Genomic DNA, 18,173 nt, shown 5'->3' with positions numbered 1-18,173 from the left:
TGAACAAGCCCTTGGTTCAGATCTGTGTGGCTGTGTGTAGGGCGGCCCATTCATTTCAATGGGCTACCTTACTCACAGAAATGCAGGGAAAGCAGTCCATGACCATTTTTTTTTTAAAACTGCACCATAACAAAAACGCCCTAATTGGCCAGTGTATGGGTGAACCCCTAAAGAGCACAGCAGTTGTCTGCGTGTCAGAAATGAGCACAATTTTGTGTGTGTTCTGCGACACACAGTAATGTGAACCAAGCCTTGGACAGGGGTGCCTTGTGACTGAAAATACTTTTCAAGGGCACCCCGACTGTAAAAAGGTTGAGAACCACTGCCTTAACATGCAAAGTCCTATTCAATAAAGAATTGCAAATAAATGTATGCACACCTGTTTAATGTAGTCGGTTAAAGTAGAACTAAAAGCCAAAACTTTTTTTTCCCCTCATTTTGGATAGAGTAGGAGGTGGTTATAACACCTATCAGTTATTTGTGTCCTACAGGGGAGATTTTCCTTCATTTCCTTTTCCAAAGTCATAGCAGGTAGTGAGGGAAATCTCTCTAAAGTGAGAGAAGTCCCCCCTTAAACAGCAGTCACCCAAAGTGTATCTAATTAAAGATTTCCCTTCTATTTCTGTGGCAACAAGTTTTGAATTTTCTCTCACTTCCACTCTCAGGGACATAGGTCACCAGGACAAAGTGTAAACAACCCTTACAGGGACAGACAGCAATAAAAACCTGACATTGGTTCAAATCCCACTTTGGCTTTAGAAAACCTTCAATTTACCAACCTCTTAAAGCACTTTCCTTCTGTAGTCTTGACCTGGGTTTGACACCTGTCATGAACAGAAGGTATTCCATAAAAAGAGGCCCTCCAGCTTGGTCTACCGTCAGATAATGCATTTTCCACTGTCACTTCACTCAGAATTCTAACTTAACAGCTAAAGAATAACTGCTTTTTTATACAAGTAGAAATCCATTGACAGCATTTGTGTGTCCTTAAAGCTCCATTGAGGGTTGAGCACCCCAAGAAGGACTTGTTGATACAATAGCAAGCTTTATCCATTCTCAAAAGAGGCCCAAAAGAGTCACATACACCAAAAATAATGAGCTCAACAGAGTGGCAGTGAGTCCTAAGCTGTGTAAACAATGTTGTCTTTTTCTTTCCTCCCAACAGTGTGCTCCTGTACCAATTAAATCTAACAACTCAGATCTTTGTTTTTCCACTTCCCTTGTTTAAGTAACCTCACACATTCTTCCTTATCACTTCCCTTTAATATTACTAACGCTCAGTAACACTACGGGGTTGATTTACTAAAACCGAAGAGTGAAAAATCTAGTGCAGCTGTGCATGGTAGCCAATCAGCTTTTAACTTCAGCTTGTTCAATTAAGCTTTGACAAAAAAAAAACCTGGAAGCTGGTTTCAATGTAGAACTGCACCAGCTTTTGCACTCTCCAGTTTTAGTAAATCAACCCCTTAGTGTCAGATTATTAGATCATTGAGCAACCCATTTACACCCAGTGGCCTGCCTGCCCCAAGGCTTGCCTCACTGTCCAACCCATATTGCTGAAAAGTATTGCATCTGGTGCAGATAGTCCAATCATGTTTATTCCGCCTGCCCCACCCCATGACACTGAAAAGGACTGCAATAGGTCTTAAGGGGCAAATTCATCTGCATGGACACTGCCTATCCTATTGGACACAGCCTCCTACAACTGCTTTTTTTGTGAAGTGATAGGCTGGTACACAGCTTTGCTCACTTGCACTTTGTTTACTGCAAAAGCACAAAGATTGTGACCGACCTCCCCGCACATCCACCATGCCTCTAGGCCGCTACCTAGGTCGCCCTGTGGATAAACAAGCTCCACTTACTTGACAATCAACAAAAGCAACTAAGAATGGCAGACTTACGGTGAACAAGTCATTTGTGGTTTAGATAACATTAGGATACCAAAAAAGTACTGTTACACATATTTCTATTTGTACACTCAATGAGTAGATACCTGTGCACAGAAAATCAGTTTTACATACATCTTATAGATTTGTAAAAACAAATACCTAATACACAAGTGAAAATCAAAATAAAATTGAATAGGGGAAAAAAAAAAAGTTTACAAATGGCCACAATTTTAAGCAGTATGTAAATACACAGTAGAACAGAAACCTACACATCCTTGCAAGAAGTAAAGATGTCCTCCACTAGTTCCATGTCGTTCAGCATTAGAGCAAGACGCAGTGCCTCTGGATAACGGTTAAACTTGCGGAAGATAGAAAGTGCGCAGCGCAAGAGAGCAGAGTTCTCTGGCTCTGGGACATAACTCACACAACTGCATGAAAGATAAAGGCATCATGTTAGCCACAATTCCAACAGAGCATTAAAGCAAAAACACGGAATGATCAAAATCAAATGCATAATTTGTCAGGCATACCATGCACAAACCAAGCAAACCACAAAAACATTCACTAGAAATATCAGTGCTTAACAGAAATGATGAACTGCTCTGCAGAAAACACTATGTGCTTGCAGTAAGCCTAAAACATTTGTATAGTTTCACCTGGTCAAATAGAGGCAAACTTTAGCATAGGCATTGTCATCAATGTATTTTTCCAGCATGTCCATTTGCTCTATCTCCATAAGAAGGTCGCAAGCTTCATGTTCAGCATTGTGTGCCATATTATACGGGACTATCTCCTTCACCAAAGTCAGCAGAGTATCTCTCTGAGATTTATCAGATTCCTCCACTTCTTGCCATTCTTTAGCAACCTCACCAGCCAAGTGCCTATGACAGAATACACAGGTCAGTAATAGTGAATGAGACCCATTGTGACAGAAATCCAGATACATAATCACTGATTTTCACAAATATCCTGATAACTTAACAAACGAACAAAACAAAAATTATGATAACTGATTCCACTAGCTATCAATGAATTCAAACCAAAGATTTTATTGTTCACAGGCAACCCAAGCCAAACCACTAAACACGCCTGTTTGCTTCTGACACATTGCACCACAACACGATGGGTGCGCTACCATGCTTTGTGATGCACTGCAGTGAGGGCACTTTGTTTTTGTATTATGGTGCCATTTAAAACAAATAGCACTGTAAATGTGCTGCAATACGTGCGTTTTAACACTGGTTACCGCAAAGGTGTGAACAGGTTTCACTAAAAAAATAGAAGAAAAAAAAAACACAGCCTATGGAAATTTTGTTTAAAATAATAAACCATTAAAATATTTACCTAAAAAGTATATGTAATACTATATAAAAAAGGAGTATATAAATGCAAGGTTCACCATTTTACCTGACATATTCATGCCCCCACGAGGCCAGTTCTTCTTGTGAGCCTAACAGTCTGTACTTCAGGCATTCTCTTTCTCCGCTCATAGTCATAGCGAGAACAGAAATGATATCAGCAGCAAACCGCTGTAAAAGCAGAAGATACAATTGTGAAATAGTCACCAGTTACGGATACAGTACCCCTAAATTGACTACATAGTACATGGACGGCATAAAATGTTTTCTAGTTATAACAATGAAGAAAAAAAGCCAGTCACCGCACTGTGTGTCCTAAGAAAGCTAATGATTAAAGGTTCAAAAATAAAGATCAAGGTTTCATTAGCTCAAAAAAAAAAAGTATGGATTTAAAAAAAAAAAAAAAAAAAAAAAAAAATTATACTCACCTGCAAAGAGCTGAGTGATCAAACACTGCTGATCACTCAGTTCTCCCCTATACTTTTAGTAGAGAGCCAAGACTGTCAGACACTGGCTCTCTGCTCTGCCCCTCCAGCACTCACTGGAGCGCCGCCAGGCTGAGGAGGGAGTGGCTGGCTCAGTCTCTCTCAGCGGCGCAGCTGACAGGCTGAGCCAGCTGCCAATCCAGGCTTCTGGGTGGATCCCGACCACATGGCTGGGACCTTCTCAGAGCATGGACCGGCTCTGTGATGTCGCAGAACGATCTGCGTGCCTGCGATCCCCATGAGAAGCATAGCCATAATAGCTTTGGCTATACTTCTCCATTAAACTACTAAAATTCAGTGTCATGTTGCACTCTGAATACATCCATGATAAAGTTATCTGAAATGAAGGCAATATGTAAGGGATTTGCATATTGCTTTTAAAACCACAACATAAATAGTGTAGACTGCCAATGGGCAAGACATCATATGTAACAAAGGTATGAGTGCAAAATCAAGACGTTTAATGTTTTCAACATGTAGAGGATAGAGACACATACACCGAATATCTGCTCTACTATGCAGCAGCCATAAATTGATGGTTACTCATACTTGGACAAAACTAAAAGTAATGCGACAGAATCAAACACTGCTTATGACAACTGGGCCATGTAGGGGTTCCCTAAAGGACAAAAGCAATTTCTTAAGACAGTTTGGAAAGAATTCTACTCATTTCATGCTGAACCTCTCTCTCACCTAATACTTATTTAAACAAATTAGATTTTCCAGACTTACCCTATTTTCTCCAGGGGTCATACTCTCATATATTTCCTTAAGTTTGCCATAGTGTGGTCGCAAGAATTTCAGAGGTTTTGGAACAGAGGTCATGGAGGTAGTGGAGGATCGGATCTGCCTTCGCAACTCCTCCAAAGCTGGTCTATAAAGGGAGCTGTCCTTCTCCTAGAGTAGAACAACACAGATAAAAAATAAAATCCTTATAAAAAGAATAGAAAAAGGATGGTTTATTTCCATAATTGAATCCCTTTAGGGATCATTCACACAGGCAGATTTTTTTTTTCTGCATGAAAGAAAGGTTCTTGCTGGCAAAGCTAGAAGATCCTGTGCAAAATACGTGACTAAAAAGTACTCACATTTATGCCTGTTTATACACATTTATGCACATGCATGTGTAAAATCTGCAAGTCTATGCGTGTAAAATCTGCATCTGTGTCAAATTTTTTTTTTTTGTGCTCAGCTAAAACACAGCAGACATTTTCAAATGTAGATGCAGCTAGAAGTATAGCTCATTGGTTACTATAGTGCTGTATTTAGACAAGTACAGAACTATCAAAATGCAAATGAATTAGCTCCTGTACAGAACACTGCCAACTAGTAATTCCACATACACTTTATAATAACAAATTAAAGTACTGTGTACCTGTCTCTATCCAAAGCTCGGAGTGCGATTTCTCTTTGCTGCCCTGTTCCTCTGTTATCTGTATGGGCCCCACCGATTTTGAATGTGACAGCGGATTTAGGGGAGCGGAAACCCCACCCACTGTCACAGGGAAGAGGTGAAGGGGGTAAGCAGCAAGGGTACTGGTATGTTGCAACCTAAATATGGGTGTAACACGTAATGTGCTCCAAAAGGTGAATTTAACCTTTAAACACAACCTTAACCACTTCCATACCGGGCACTTTTAACCCCTTCCTGCCCAGGCCATTTTTCAGGTTTCAGCGCGCTCACACTTTGAATGACAATTGCACGGTCATACAATGTTGTACCCAAACTAACATTTTATCATTTTCTTCACACAACTAGAGCTTTCTTTTGGTGGTATTTAATCACCGCTGGGATTTTTATTTTTTGCTAACAAAAAAAAGACCCCAAATTTTGGAAAAAAAACAAACAAACATGTTTTTCTTTGTTTCTGGTATAAAAGTTTGCAAATAATTGTTCTTCATAAATTGCCGTGTCGCAAGGTACAGTATTAAAAAGGTAATAATGGCATTTATAGTTTACAGAAAAACATTGTCTGATAAGCACAAGTGCAGTTGCCATAGTCAACTGACCAAAGAAGAAGACGACATTGCGGAGACTTGTGACCCGGAATAAGAAAACCACTGATACAAAAGTGACTGCAGAGCTCAATTTCAGTCTTCATAGGACTGAGATTGAGCTCTGCAGTCACTTTTGCAGCAGTTGTTTTCTTATTCCGCGTCATAATCCTGCACAATGTCCTTTTGTCTCTTTCAGTCAGTTGACCACGTTGTCCTTGCTTATGCTTATCAGATGACATTTTCCCGAAAACTATATATGCCACCATAACTTTTGATACTGTACCTCACGAAACGGCAAATAAATAGGCAACTTCATTCACAGAGGACCAACAATTTGCCCTCTCTGAAGCTCAGTAAGCTCTGACAGGACTCTGTATTACTAGCAGCACACTCAGTGAATGACAAACGGAGGCTTCCCACCTGTTAGCTAGGTGTCTCATCAGACAGCAGAAGCAAAAGACTGTTACATCACGACTGCTTTCAAAGTGAAACGTGTTTCACACCTGCAAATCATGGTGTCTCCATTTTTCTGTCCAACCCCTATATATTTTAGGGTAGGCTGCAAAGCTTCCTTTTTTTTTGTCATGTGTCTATACATGCGCTAAGCACTGTTAACCAATCTGTGTTTAAAATGTATTAAGATTAGATACAGAAGTGTCTTGGGTAGTGCACTTTTTAGGTGTATTTTTTTGTCAGCCAGTAAAACGTTAATTAAAAAAAATTAAAAAAAAGTTGTTTAAAGTACTGACCCCCAAACGTTCCACAAGCATTTCAAGTTCATCTTGTAGTTGCTTGTCTTCTTCAGACTGTGAAAGAAACAAAAGTTTGTCAAGAATCAACATATAACATAAGAAGACATAACCTACTCTGACTAACCGGAAGGCTTTCAATAATTGAATAAAGAATCATTGCATTTTATATTCACACACAAATATGAAGCAATTTTCTATGAGTTTATGTGGAAACATCAGCTTAGAGCAGGAAGGTTTTAAGGGGAACAAAACTCACCTCTACTCCAGCGATGTGGTGACCAGGAACTCCTTGCCAGCCACTCTGCTTCTTGATTTTCATGTCCGGCAAGTCTTTGTCCTTTGCCTGTTTTTAATGGCCTGGCAGAGATAGTATCACTTCCATGCATCTGACTTGGACCCCTGTAACAGGTGTTTGGTCAGTCTTTCCATCCAAAAGTCTATTTCTGGCAATGAAGGTTGCTACCGGAGCTGAGGCCATGACAGATGTGTTAGCATCCCATGCTGTCCTTAGGAGGTATCCAGACCATAGGTCCATCTATTACTTAATGCACCCTGAATCCTCGAAGGAGAAATCAGACCTCTTGGTAACTTGCGACATCACAGCATCTAACCTCGAAAGCTCAAAGAATCTATTCCTCCTCCTGGCTTGGGCTGGAGGAAGCATCTGGGAAGATGGGAGGAATAAACTGGGGCCCCCTCTGGAATTTAGGCTTTCCTGTGATGACGACCCTTCCTTAGGGGTTAGCTCCTCTGGGCCTGGGCCCTGCAGCTGTACCATTGAGGTTTGAAAAGACTGGATGGTGGCTACTATATCGGCTTGCATAGATGTTAGGAAATCTTTCATCAAGCCTGAAGCCTCTTTCCCCGCCAGCTTGTTTATGCATCTATAGCAAAATGGTTTAGGATGGGGACATAGCTAGCTTCTCCCCACAATAACCATATTTCCTTGAGGAGCTAGAGCCCGCGGGTACAGAAGGTGGTCTACCAGGGGCCTCCTGGGTTCCACTTGGGGATTCTGAAAGAGAGATGAGAAACACCAATTGCTTAGTCCAGGGGTGTCAAACTGGCGGCCCTCCAGCTGTTGCAAAACTACAAGTCCCATCATGCCTCAGCCTTTGGGAGTCATGCTTGTAACTGTCAGTCTTTCAATGCCTCAGGGGACTTGTAGTTTGGCAACAGCTGGAGGGCCGTGAGTTTGACACCTGTGGCTTACTCTCTCTCTTCCCATCTCCCTCTGGCTGCCGAGTTAACATATAGTTAACTAGGGAAGGATTGGGGTCCCCACCCAGTTTGACCCAACAAGGTCCATCTGGGCCCCCTCTTCCCTCCTAGCATTCCTCTTCAAGAAAATCACTCACCGAGCCCCAACTTAAACTTGCCCTCAGTCACCAGTGCTGCATCCCTTCCTCCTTCTGTATGAGGTGGTTCGGCCCAGTCTCTGCTGCAGATGCCAGGTGTGCTGTCCTGGACTGTCATCAGACCGCTGTGAGCTGGCCTGCTGTCCTCACACCCCAGCGTCCTCTGGCGTCTCAGTTCTCTTATGGAGCACGCCATATTCCTGGCCCAGCCCACTTCCGGTCAAATGGCCGGAAGATCCTGCTGACGCCAGAATGAGGCTTGGAGTGCGCCCTCTTTCCTGCAATCCACTGAGTGCTGGAACCATGTGAGGGAAGAGAGAGAGACAGCAACAGGGCAGCATTTCAACACACAGTGACAGTCACACTCCCCTGAGACCGGAGCGCTGGTGCCAACTGGGGGCAACCTGTTAGAATGAGCCTGCGGGCTAGTTTAGCCATTCCTGGCCTCCGTATACCTACCTCACAGTAGTACCATCCAACCCTCCCCAGTCTTCTGGTCACAAAAACAACAAACGTCCCATTGTAGGGAGAAACACAATCAATACTGTAGGACAAGGCGAAGGGAGGGGGCTTATAACAGCCGTAAATTGATTGTGTTTCCTGTAGGGAGGAGCCTCATCTCTCAGGTGTGCCATCCTGGCAGGTGATAGGAGAAATCATTCTAATGAGTACAGTTAAAACCTCTCATTATGCTCGAATAAAAAAAAAAAAAAAAAAAAAAAAAAAAGTGTGAGCCTTATAATGCAATATAGAATATGATGCATTGTTATAGTACTGCTCAATTTAAAAAAAAAAATATTCAAGTAAAATAATTAAACTGTTTATTATGTTATTCCTAGCACTTATCTCAAAACTGTTAATAGAAAGATGAATGTCCAACACAACAAACACTTTACTCCTGCGCTAGGAAAGGACTCAGTAGACCCAATAGGAATGTTCTGGAATTTTCTGGAATATGCACTGCTTGCTGCCTCCAACAGACCGGGGTGGTCCGAATACACTGGATACAAATGGAGAAACAGAAAAAGGGCGCACCGACCTAGTGCATTATCGTTTAAAATAATTTATTAAAGAAACAAAAATAGGTATCATATTCACAATGGACATAATAACACAGGCATGTCAAACTGAACAAGGTGTATGAGCCAACTCTGGCTCTGAGGAAGAGGTTGTGTCCTCGAAACGCGTTAGCCAGTTGGTCATCCAGGGTTCCATCGTATGGACTCAGATGTTGTTTGGATCATACACCTTGTTCAGTTTGACATGCCTGTGTTATTATGTCCATTGTGAGTATGATACCTATTTTTGTTTCTTTAATAAATTATTTTAAACGATAATGCACTAGGTCGGTGCGCCTTTTTTCTGTTTCTCCATTTGTATCCAGAAAGATGAATGTCCCTGTTTGCTGGTGGAATTTATCATGAATACTCTATCCACAAACTGCATAATAAACCTATAGATGAAGTTTTAGTGGCAGATTAATGCCATCCTCTCTGCAGAGCTGATAGCAGTTGCATGCATCCACCATGGACCTGCGTACAGGCAGTCCATAAAAGTGGATGCACATGCAACGCCCATATGGACACAATCACATGTCAAAGTCTGACATGTGGGCAGGAGTGAGTGCATGGATATGAACACAGAGGCTCTGTTCCCAAAGTAAAACTTTGACATGCGATTGTGTGTGTGCCAGCGCTGCATGTGTTTCCACTTCTATAGGCTGCCTTCAGGTAAAACCTTTCAGAGTTTAAATGGTTAATGTCCTGTTTGTAAATATATTTTTACAGTCAGTCCTTTCCATTTTCAAACTCTGATAGCACAACAGCCTTTCTTAACCACTTGCCCTCCAGAGGATTTACCCCCCCCCCCCCCCCTTCCTGACCAGGCCATTTTTTGCTGCCCGGCACTGCGCCATTTCAAATGGTAATTGCGCGGACATGCAATGCTGCACCCAAATGAAATTTATGTCCTTTTTTTCACACAAATAGAGCTTTCTTTTGGTTGTATTTGATCACCTCTGCGGTTTTTATTTTTTGCGCTATAAACAAAAAAATTCCGGAATGTTTGAAAAAAAATTATATTTTTAAATTTTGGTTATAAAAAGTATCCAATCAACTCAAAGTTAGTTATAAATTTAGGCCAAAATGTATTCTTCTACACATCTTTGGTAAAAAAAAAATCTCAATACATATATAATAATTGGTTTGTGTGAAAGTTATAGCATCTACAAATCATGGTATATACATTGGTATTTACGTAGCTTTTACTTTCTGACAGCCCATCACATTTCTTGAGGTGCTAAAATGCTAGGACATTACAAATCACCCCCCAAATGACCCTTTTTGGAAAGTAGAAACCCCAAGGATTTTTCAGAGAGGTATGTTGAGTCCATGGAACATTTTATTTTTTGGCACAAATTTTTGGGACTTTTTTTTTTTTTTTTATTTACACAAAAGTTGTCAATTCAATGATATATTGCTCATGCATGGAAATTGTCTGGCAAGAGCTGAATTTGGCTGGGCGGCCATGTATTGTGGTGTGTATAAATTGCCTTGGCCCACAATCAATTGGTACAAATCTTCCGTGAAAAACAGCGCAGGGGCTAAAGGCTAGTGCTGGCAGCAAATGGGGCCGATCCTGCTAACTGCGTTTTTGGCGACACTATACAAAAGGAGGAATTATACCAGCAATAGAGGTAATCAGCAACCTATAGCTTGAGTGTGATAGCGTGTGGGCAATCTAACGCTAGCTGACCCTGACGCTATCTGATGTCGCTAGTGAAAGGAATGCAGTGATAATTGAAAAATTCTATATACGGACAGTGTACTAATGGCACTGGTTGGGTGACGGGGTGATCAAAGGGTTAATAGGGGCGATTGAAGGGTTAAATGTGCTAATCTAACACGTGTGTAAAATCTAGTGCTTTTACTCTGTGCCGTGTTCTCTCTTCTCTCCCTGGAACAACAGCTGGGGGGGGGGTCAGCGGCGCGCACAAGTGAGCTCACACCCCAAAACAGGTAGTGACAGAAGATTACGTTGCTTTGCCAAGAGCTGCTGCTTGCCCGCAAAATTAGCAAGTAGTTAAAAAAAAAAAAAAAACACTGAGAATTTTTTTTGAGTTTTTTATTATTTTTTTTTTTTAATACTTTTATCAGAATAGTACAAAGTTACCATAGTAACACTGTACTACTGTGGGAGGGTGATCAGGGATTTTATTTATTTTTTTGTTTTTACACTTTGCTTTGCAGAAGAAATAAAGATAATTTATCTTGCAATGCAAAGCTTGCTGTCATGAACCTAACTCATTCATGAACTGTCATAAATGAGTTAAGTTTTGACAGCTCAGGATAGCGATCTGTGATTGGCTGGAGCTGGTCACATGGTAAAGGGTGCTGTAATTGGCCCCATGTATCATGTGTGTGATAGCGCTGAAAGCTGAAAATTGCCCTGGTCAGGAAAGGGGTAAAAGTGTCCGGACTGGTAGTGGTTAAAAACCTGACCAGGCAATTTTTCGCGATACGGCGCCGCGACACTGACAATTGCGCAGTCATGCGATGCTGCACCCAAATTACATTTATGTCCTTTTCCCCCACGAATAGAACTTTCTTTCGGTGGTATTTAATTGCCTGTGCGTTTTTTATTTTTTACGCTATTAAAAAAAAAATTACCGACAATTTTGAGAAAAAAAATATTTTTTACTTTTTGCTATGAAACATGTCCAGTAAAAAAAAAAATTTAAATTAAAAATCAAATTTCGTCAAAAATTTAGACCAAAGTGTACTCTGCTAAAAAAACAAAACAAAAAAAAAAAAACTTAGAGCATTTACAAATGGCGGTATATACACTGGATTTATTTTCTTTACTAGTAATGGCGGCAATCAGTGACTTACAGTGGGACTGTAGTGGGCATTCTGACACTGGGGGGGTAACGGACATTCCCAGTGACATCAATACAGTGATCAGTACTAATAAAAAGCACTGATACCGTACTAATGCTACTGGGCAGGAAGGATATAACATCTGGGGCCATCAAAGGGTTAACTGTGTGCTGTTTCACATTATGTGCGCTTCACTGTAAACACACTGCTTTGTAAGGCTCTGCTATACAAAGTAGTGTGCAGGAGCTGACGGGAGAGAACTGTATTATTTACATACAGTTCTCTCCTCCCGTCGGTATTACTCAGCGATCACCGGGTGCCAGTGAGCAATCACTGGCTGGGACCCAGTGATTGAAAGTCAAGGCCGCGAATGGTGGCGCGGGTAGGGCGGACGCTCCCTACCCGGAACTGCAAAATCACATATACAGTATCTCCCAGACGTGAGTACACCCCTCACATATTTGTAAATATTTTATTCTATCTTTTCATGTGACAACACTAAAGAAATGACACTTTGCTACAATGTAAAGTAGTGAGTGTACAGCTTGTATAACAGTGTAAATTTGCTGTCCACACAAAATAACTCACCACACAACTATTGCTGACTAAACCGCTGGCAACAAAAGTGAGTACACCTCTAAGTGAAAATGTCCAAATTGGGCCCAAAGTGTCAATATTTTGCGTGGCCACCATTATTTTCCGGCACTGCCGTAACCCTCTTGGGCATGGAGTTCACCAGAGTTTCGCAGGTTGCCAATGGAGTCCTCTTCCACTCCTCTATGACGACATCATGGAGCTGGTGGATGTTAGAGACCTTGCGCTCCTCCACCTTCCGTTTGAGGATGCCCCACAGATGCTCAATAGGGTTTAGGTCTGGAGACATGCTTGGCCAGTCCATCACCTTTACCCTCAGCTTCTTTAGCAAGGCAGTGGTCATCTTGGAGGTGTGTTTGGGGTCGTTATCATGTTGGAATACTGCCCTGCTGCCCAGTCTCCGAAGGGAGGGGATCATGCGCTGCTTCAGTATGTCACAGTACATGTTGGCATTCATGGTTCCCTCAATGAACTGTAGCTCCCCAGTGCTGGCAGCACTCATGCAGCCCCAGACCATGACACTCCCACCACCATGCTTGACCGTAGGCAAGACACACTTGTCTTTGTACTCCTCACCTGGTTGCCACCACACACGCTTGACACCATCTGAACCAAATCAGTTTATCTTGGCCTTATCAGACCACAGGATATGGTTCCAGTAATCCATGTCCTTAGTCTGCTTGTCTTCAGCAAACTGTTTGCAGCTTTCTCGTGCATCATCTATAGAAGAGGCTTCCTTCTGGGACAGCCATGCAGACCAATTTGATGCAGTGTGCGGCGTACGGTCTAAGCACTGACAGGCTGACCCCCCCCCCCAACCTTTCAACCTCTGCAGCAATGCTGGCAGCACTCATACGTCTATTTCCCAAAGACATCCTCTGGATATGACGCTGAGCACGTGCACTCAACTTCTTTGGTCAACCACGGCGAGGCCTGTTCTGAGTGGAAACTGTCCTGTTAAAACACTGTATGGTCTTGGCCACCATGCTGCAGCTCAGTTTCACGGTCTTGGCAATCTTCTCATAGCCTAAGCCATCTTTATGTAGAGCAACAATTCTTTTTTTCAGATCCTCAAAGAGTTCTTTGCCATGAGGTGCCATGCTGAACATCCAGTGGCCAGTATGAGAGAGTGAGAGCGATAAAACCAAAATTAACACACCTGCTTCCCATTCACACCTGAGACCTTGAAACACTAATGAGTCACATGACACCAGGGAGGGAAAAGGGCTAATTGGGCCCAATTTGGACATTTTTAGTTAGGGGTGTACTCACTTTTGTTGCCAGAGGTTTTGTCATTAATGGCTGTGTGTTGAGTTATTTTGAGGGGACAGCAAATTTACACTGTTATACAAGCTGTACACTCACTACTTTACATTGTAGCAAAGTGTCATTTCTTCAGTGTTGTCACATGAAAAGACAGAATAAAATGTTTACAAAAATGTGAGGGGTGTACTCACTTCTGGGAGATACTGTGTGTAATATATATGTAAGTGTGTGTTTGCACACCCGTGCCGCACTGTAGCAGTAATTCTGCTATAGGGCAGACAGCAAGCGGTTAAAGTGGTACTAAACCCAGGACCCTGCATTCACTATATCTGGTCTCCCACAGTACACAGAACATGAGAATGCAATAAAATATAAACTGCTAACCCCCCACCTCACCCCCTCGGTCTCCGCCCGAATCACACACCTGCTGAGCGACACATCTGACTGGATGTCGCTCCACTTCCTTAAACTGAACCTCTCCAAAACCGAGTTTCTTGTCTTCCCCCCAGCCCGGACACCACCCCCCATTGACTTCTCTATCACATCGAACAACGCCACCATCAAACCCGCCCCACAGGCCAGAGTACTTGGTGTCATTCTGGACTCCAACCTATCCTTCCAGCCCCAAGTCCAATCTTTAACAAACTCGTGCAGACTCCACCTCCGCAACATCACCAAAATACGCCCATTCCTAACCCCAGAAACCACTAAACAGCTCATCCACTCCCTCATCATATCACGACTCGACTACTGCAACTCCCTCCTCACTGGCCTGTCTCGCCGCTGGCTATCCCCGCTTCAGTCGATCCTGAATACGGCTGCCAGACTCATTCACCTTTCCAACCGCTCCATTTCCGCCACCCCCCTCTGCCAATCCCTCCATTGGCTTCTGATTGCGCAACGGATCAAATTCAAAATCCTATCACTGACGTACAAAGCTGTCCACCATACTGCCCCGAACTACATCACTGACCTAATATCCAAGTACCACCCAGCACGCACACTCCGCTCCTCACAAGACCTCCTTCTCTCTAGTTCCCTGGTCTCCTCCTCCCATGCCCGCCTCCAGGACTTCTCCAGGGTGTCACCCATCCTCTGGAACTCCCTGCCCCAACCCATCAGATTATCACCTACTCTCCTCTCCTTTAGGCGCACCCTGAAAACCCACCTCTTCAGGGAAGCCTACCCCACCCCCTGCTAACTTGCCAACCTCCTCCACTCTTCCTACCACTCCATCCCCCACAGCTATCTCCTCCTGTGCCACCATCCCCTCCCTCCTAGACTGTAAGCTTGAAAGAGCAGGGCCCTCGATCCCCTCATGTTTTGCATTGTATTGGTATTGTTCTGTCACATGTTCTGTCCCCCTTTGTAATGTACAGCGCTGAGCGAACTATTGGCGCTTTATAAATACTGTATAATAACAACTGCTAAATAACTTTTCTCATCAGCAGTTAAAGCAGTCTTGTGACGTTATCAGTGTGCAGCAGAGCACATGTTAAAGCTTGTAGGAGTTTTTTTTTTGCTGCTCTAGGAGGATGCAGAACCCTGACCTCTGTCTGGACAGTGCTGATTGGCCCTGTGCTGATCACATGAACTCTCCCAAGAAAAGAAAAAAAAACCCTTTAACAATACACACCAAACTGAACATGTGCAGAGTGACTCCATGCAATATGTCTTATTAAGAGATAAGAGGGGGACACTGGAAGAAGGGAAAGATCAGAGAAGTCAGGATCAAACAGCCTTTTTACACAATAAAGAGGATTAAACCCTTAGGTTCCACAGTGAGTATAACAAGCATGCTGTACTGCATATACAGACTGATTTTATCGTTTTGGGTTTAGTAACACTTTAACAGGTTTTGTCTCATATTAGTCCATTCCCGCTGGATGTACTCTCTCAGCTGGAGGGATCCCTGCATTCACACTGTTTGCATTGCTGGGGGAATCTTGTTTTTTCATTCATAGTTTTGCCTTCCGTCTAGGTTCACACTTAGGTGTTTTGCAGTAACGCACTACAGTCCATGTAATGTGATTGCCTATGGATCATGTACACATCTGTGCAGTTTCAACCAGTGCGTCTTCTAGGAAAGGGTCAGGGACTTTTTTGCCTGCGGCAGATTGCATTTTTGGTTCCACAGACTTCAATGGAAACGCATTAAAAAAAAACCAAGTACATGCATTTTTGGTGCGTTTCCTGCATAACAACACATGCCTCCACTTAGCAACATTAACACACGCCAAGAATTCTAAATGCAATGTGCATATGAAAAGCTGAATAGGTGTTAACCTAGCCTAAGTCTGCCCATACAATCTAGTTGTACAATGTAATATGAGGACACATCTAAACAGTCCACTCAGTATGTATCCAATCAGGTAAGCCCTTGCACAACACAGATGATGGTACATCTAAGGAATACTGTACAATCAGATGGGACTTGTCACCCTATAATCAGATTGTATAGTGTATGGTCACCATCAGACAGCCATCTGCCTCCTGCACACATCCCAGCCATCCTATACTTAGTGCTGGGGCCCAATCATCAGCCATCCTAGGTGCAGTCAATCAGGCCTCTGCCATGTCATTCTCCGTGCCAGGTCCGGTGCCTGTATCCCCGGCTGTGCTGTGTATGGGCCCCAGTGACTCAGCTCTATCCCCCCCGTAGCTGCTCTCTCTACCCAGCATGGCTGTCCTCACTCCTCGCCGAGACTCACCAATTCCTGATCCTCTTTCTTCTCCTTCACCGGGTCGCGCGCCTCTCCCCCGGCCTCCTTGCCTTTACCAGCTGCGGGTGTCTGCTGACTCTTAGTCTGTTCCTCCATGTTTGCCAATGAGTCCCGGTAAAGGCGAACACAGGCTGGCCAATCCGCGCAGGCGCCGGCAGCACGCTGCTAGACGTAATACGTACACGTACAACCCCTGTGTACGTTACTGTGCGCATTGTCTCAGGGAAGGTTGCTTCCTGGTTACGTGACCATGAGAAGGCTTTTCCTGGAGCGCCATGTTACTACTCTGTGATGGCTTTCAGTAGCCATATTGGTGCTCTCATTGGTGTGTAGTGTACCAATTGTGGAGAATAACATGAAAGATGGCATGTTCAGGGGAATTAGGCCATAACATGCTAGTATGCATTGTTTATTAGTACATACCCTCCGGTGTTGATGTGCTAAGTGCTCTAAGGTGTCATGTCACAGGAGTTTCCATCTTCACCTGCTTTTTCTTCCGGGTTAACTTCTTGTCCAGAGGATTTACCCCCTTTTCTGACCAGGCCATTTTTTGCTATTTGGCGCTGAGCTATTTCAACTAGTAATTGCACGGTCATGCAATGCTGTACCCAAACAAAATTTATGTCCTTTTTTTCACACAAATAGAGCTTTCTTTCGGTGGTATTTGATCACCTCTGCGGATTTTATTTTTCGCCCTATAAACAAAAAAAATAATTTCTGTCAGAAACAATATTCAAAAAAACTAAAATTTTGTCATAAATTTAGGCCAAAATGTATTCTGCTACATGTCTTTGGTAAAACAAAATCCCAATAAGTGTATATTGATTGCTTTGTGTGAAAGTTATAGCGTCTACAAACTATGGTATAGATACTGCAATTTATGCCATTGGCTATATACAATGCTGCACTTTTATTTTTTGCGCTATAAATAAAAAAAGACCGAAAATGTTGAAGAAAACCCAATATTTTCTCATTTCAGTCATAAAAAATATCCAAAAAACTCAATTTTTTTCATAAATTTAGGCCAAAATGTATTTTGCTACGTCTTTGGTAAAAACAAAATCCCAATAACTGCATATTACTTGGTTTGTGTGAAAGTTATAGCGTCTACAAACTATGGTATAGATAATGGAATTTATACAGCATTTACTTTCTGACTGCTTATCACATGTTTTGAGGTGCTAAAATACCAGGATAGCACAAACACCCCCAAATGACCCCTTTTTGCAAAGTAGACACCCTAATCTATCTGCTGAAAGGTATATTGAGTCCATGGAAGATTTATTTTTTTTCCCACAAGTTTTTGGAAAATGACAAGAACATTTTTTTTTTTTACACAAAGTTGTCACTTAAATGATATATTGCTCACACAAGCCATGGGTATATGTGGAAATACACCCCAAAGTACATTCTGCTACTTCTACCGAGTATGGGGATACCACATGTGTGAGAGGTTTTGGGAGCCTAGCCACATACAGGAGCCTGAAATCCAATGATTACTTTGAAAGCCTGAAAGTGCTTAACTTTCTCATTTCACTTCCTCACTACCTATCACAGTTTCGGAGGCCCTGAAATGACAGGATAGCGCCCGCCCCCCAAATGATCCCTTTTTGGAAAGCAGACACCCCAAGGAATTTATAAAGTGGCATGGTCTAATTTTTTCTCACATGGTTTTGAAATATAAAAAAAGAAAAGGAAAAATATGTTTTTGTTTCCTTCATTTTCCAAAAACTTGTGGCAACAAACGAGATCTGCAAAATACTCACAATTCTTCTTATCAAATTCCTTTGGGTATCTACTTTCCAAAAAGGGGTCATTTGAGGGCGGTTGGTGCTATCCTGGCATTTCAGGGCCTCCGAAACTGTCATAGGT

The 18,173-nt window shown here is 42.6% G+C and overlaps 1 protein-coding gene across 2 annotated transcripts in view; it reads right to left on the bottom strand.

The window, feature by feature from the left end:
- The window catches only part of PSMD2 (proteasome 26S subunit ubiquitin receptor, non-ATPase 2), a 34,667-nt gene extending 18,209 nt beyond the window's left edge, over nt 1-16,458 (bottom strand). The window contains exons 1-7 of one of the 2 annotated variants that reach the window (XM_089685498.1): nt 16,290-16,458; nt 6,480-6,536; nt 4,465-4,629; nt 3,297-3,418; nt 2,546-2,770; nt 2,159-2,317; nt 780-824 (exon numbers count right to left, since the gene is read on the bottom strand). In XM_089685498.1, the coding sequence (XP_089541624.1) occupies nt 780-824; nt 2,159-2,317; nt 2,546-2,770; nt 3,297-3,418; nt 4,465-4,629; nt 6,480-6,536; nt 16,290-16,397 (881 nt within the window). In that variant the 5' untranslated portion in view covers nt 16,398-16,458. The remainder of the gene's footprint in view (nt 1-779; nt 825-2,158; nt 2,318-2,545; nt 2,771-3,296; nt 3,419-4,464; nt 4,630-6,479; nt 6,537-16,289) is intronic. The other variant, XM_089685499.1, reaches the window with a different exon arrangement.
- Between the last annotated feature and the right edge of the window lie 1,715 nt (nt 16,459-18,173).

Source organism: Staurois parvus, unplaced genomic scaffold (genome assembly GCF_062004578.1).
Source record: "Staurois parvus isolate SC_StPar_1 unplaced genomic scaffold, SC_StPar_1.0 ptg000376l, whole genome shotgun sequence".
NCBI lineage: Eukaryota > Metazoa > Chordata > Amphibia > Anura > Ranidae > Staurois > Staurois parvus.
The sequence above is the reverse complement of the archived record's forward strand: the minus strand, read 5'-3'. Positions and strand labels throughout refer to the sequence as shown.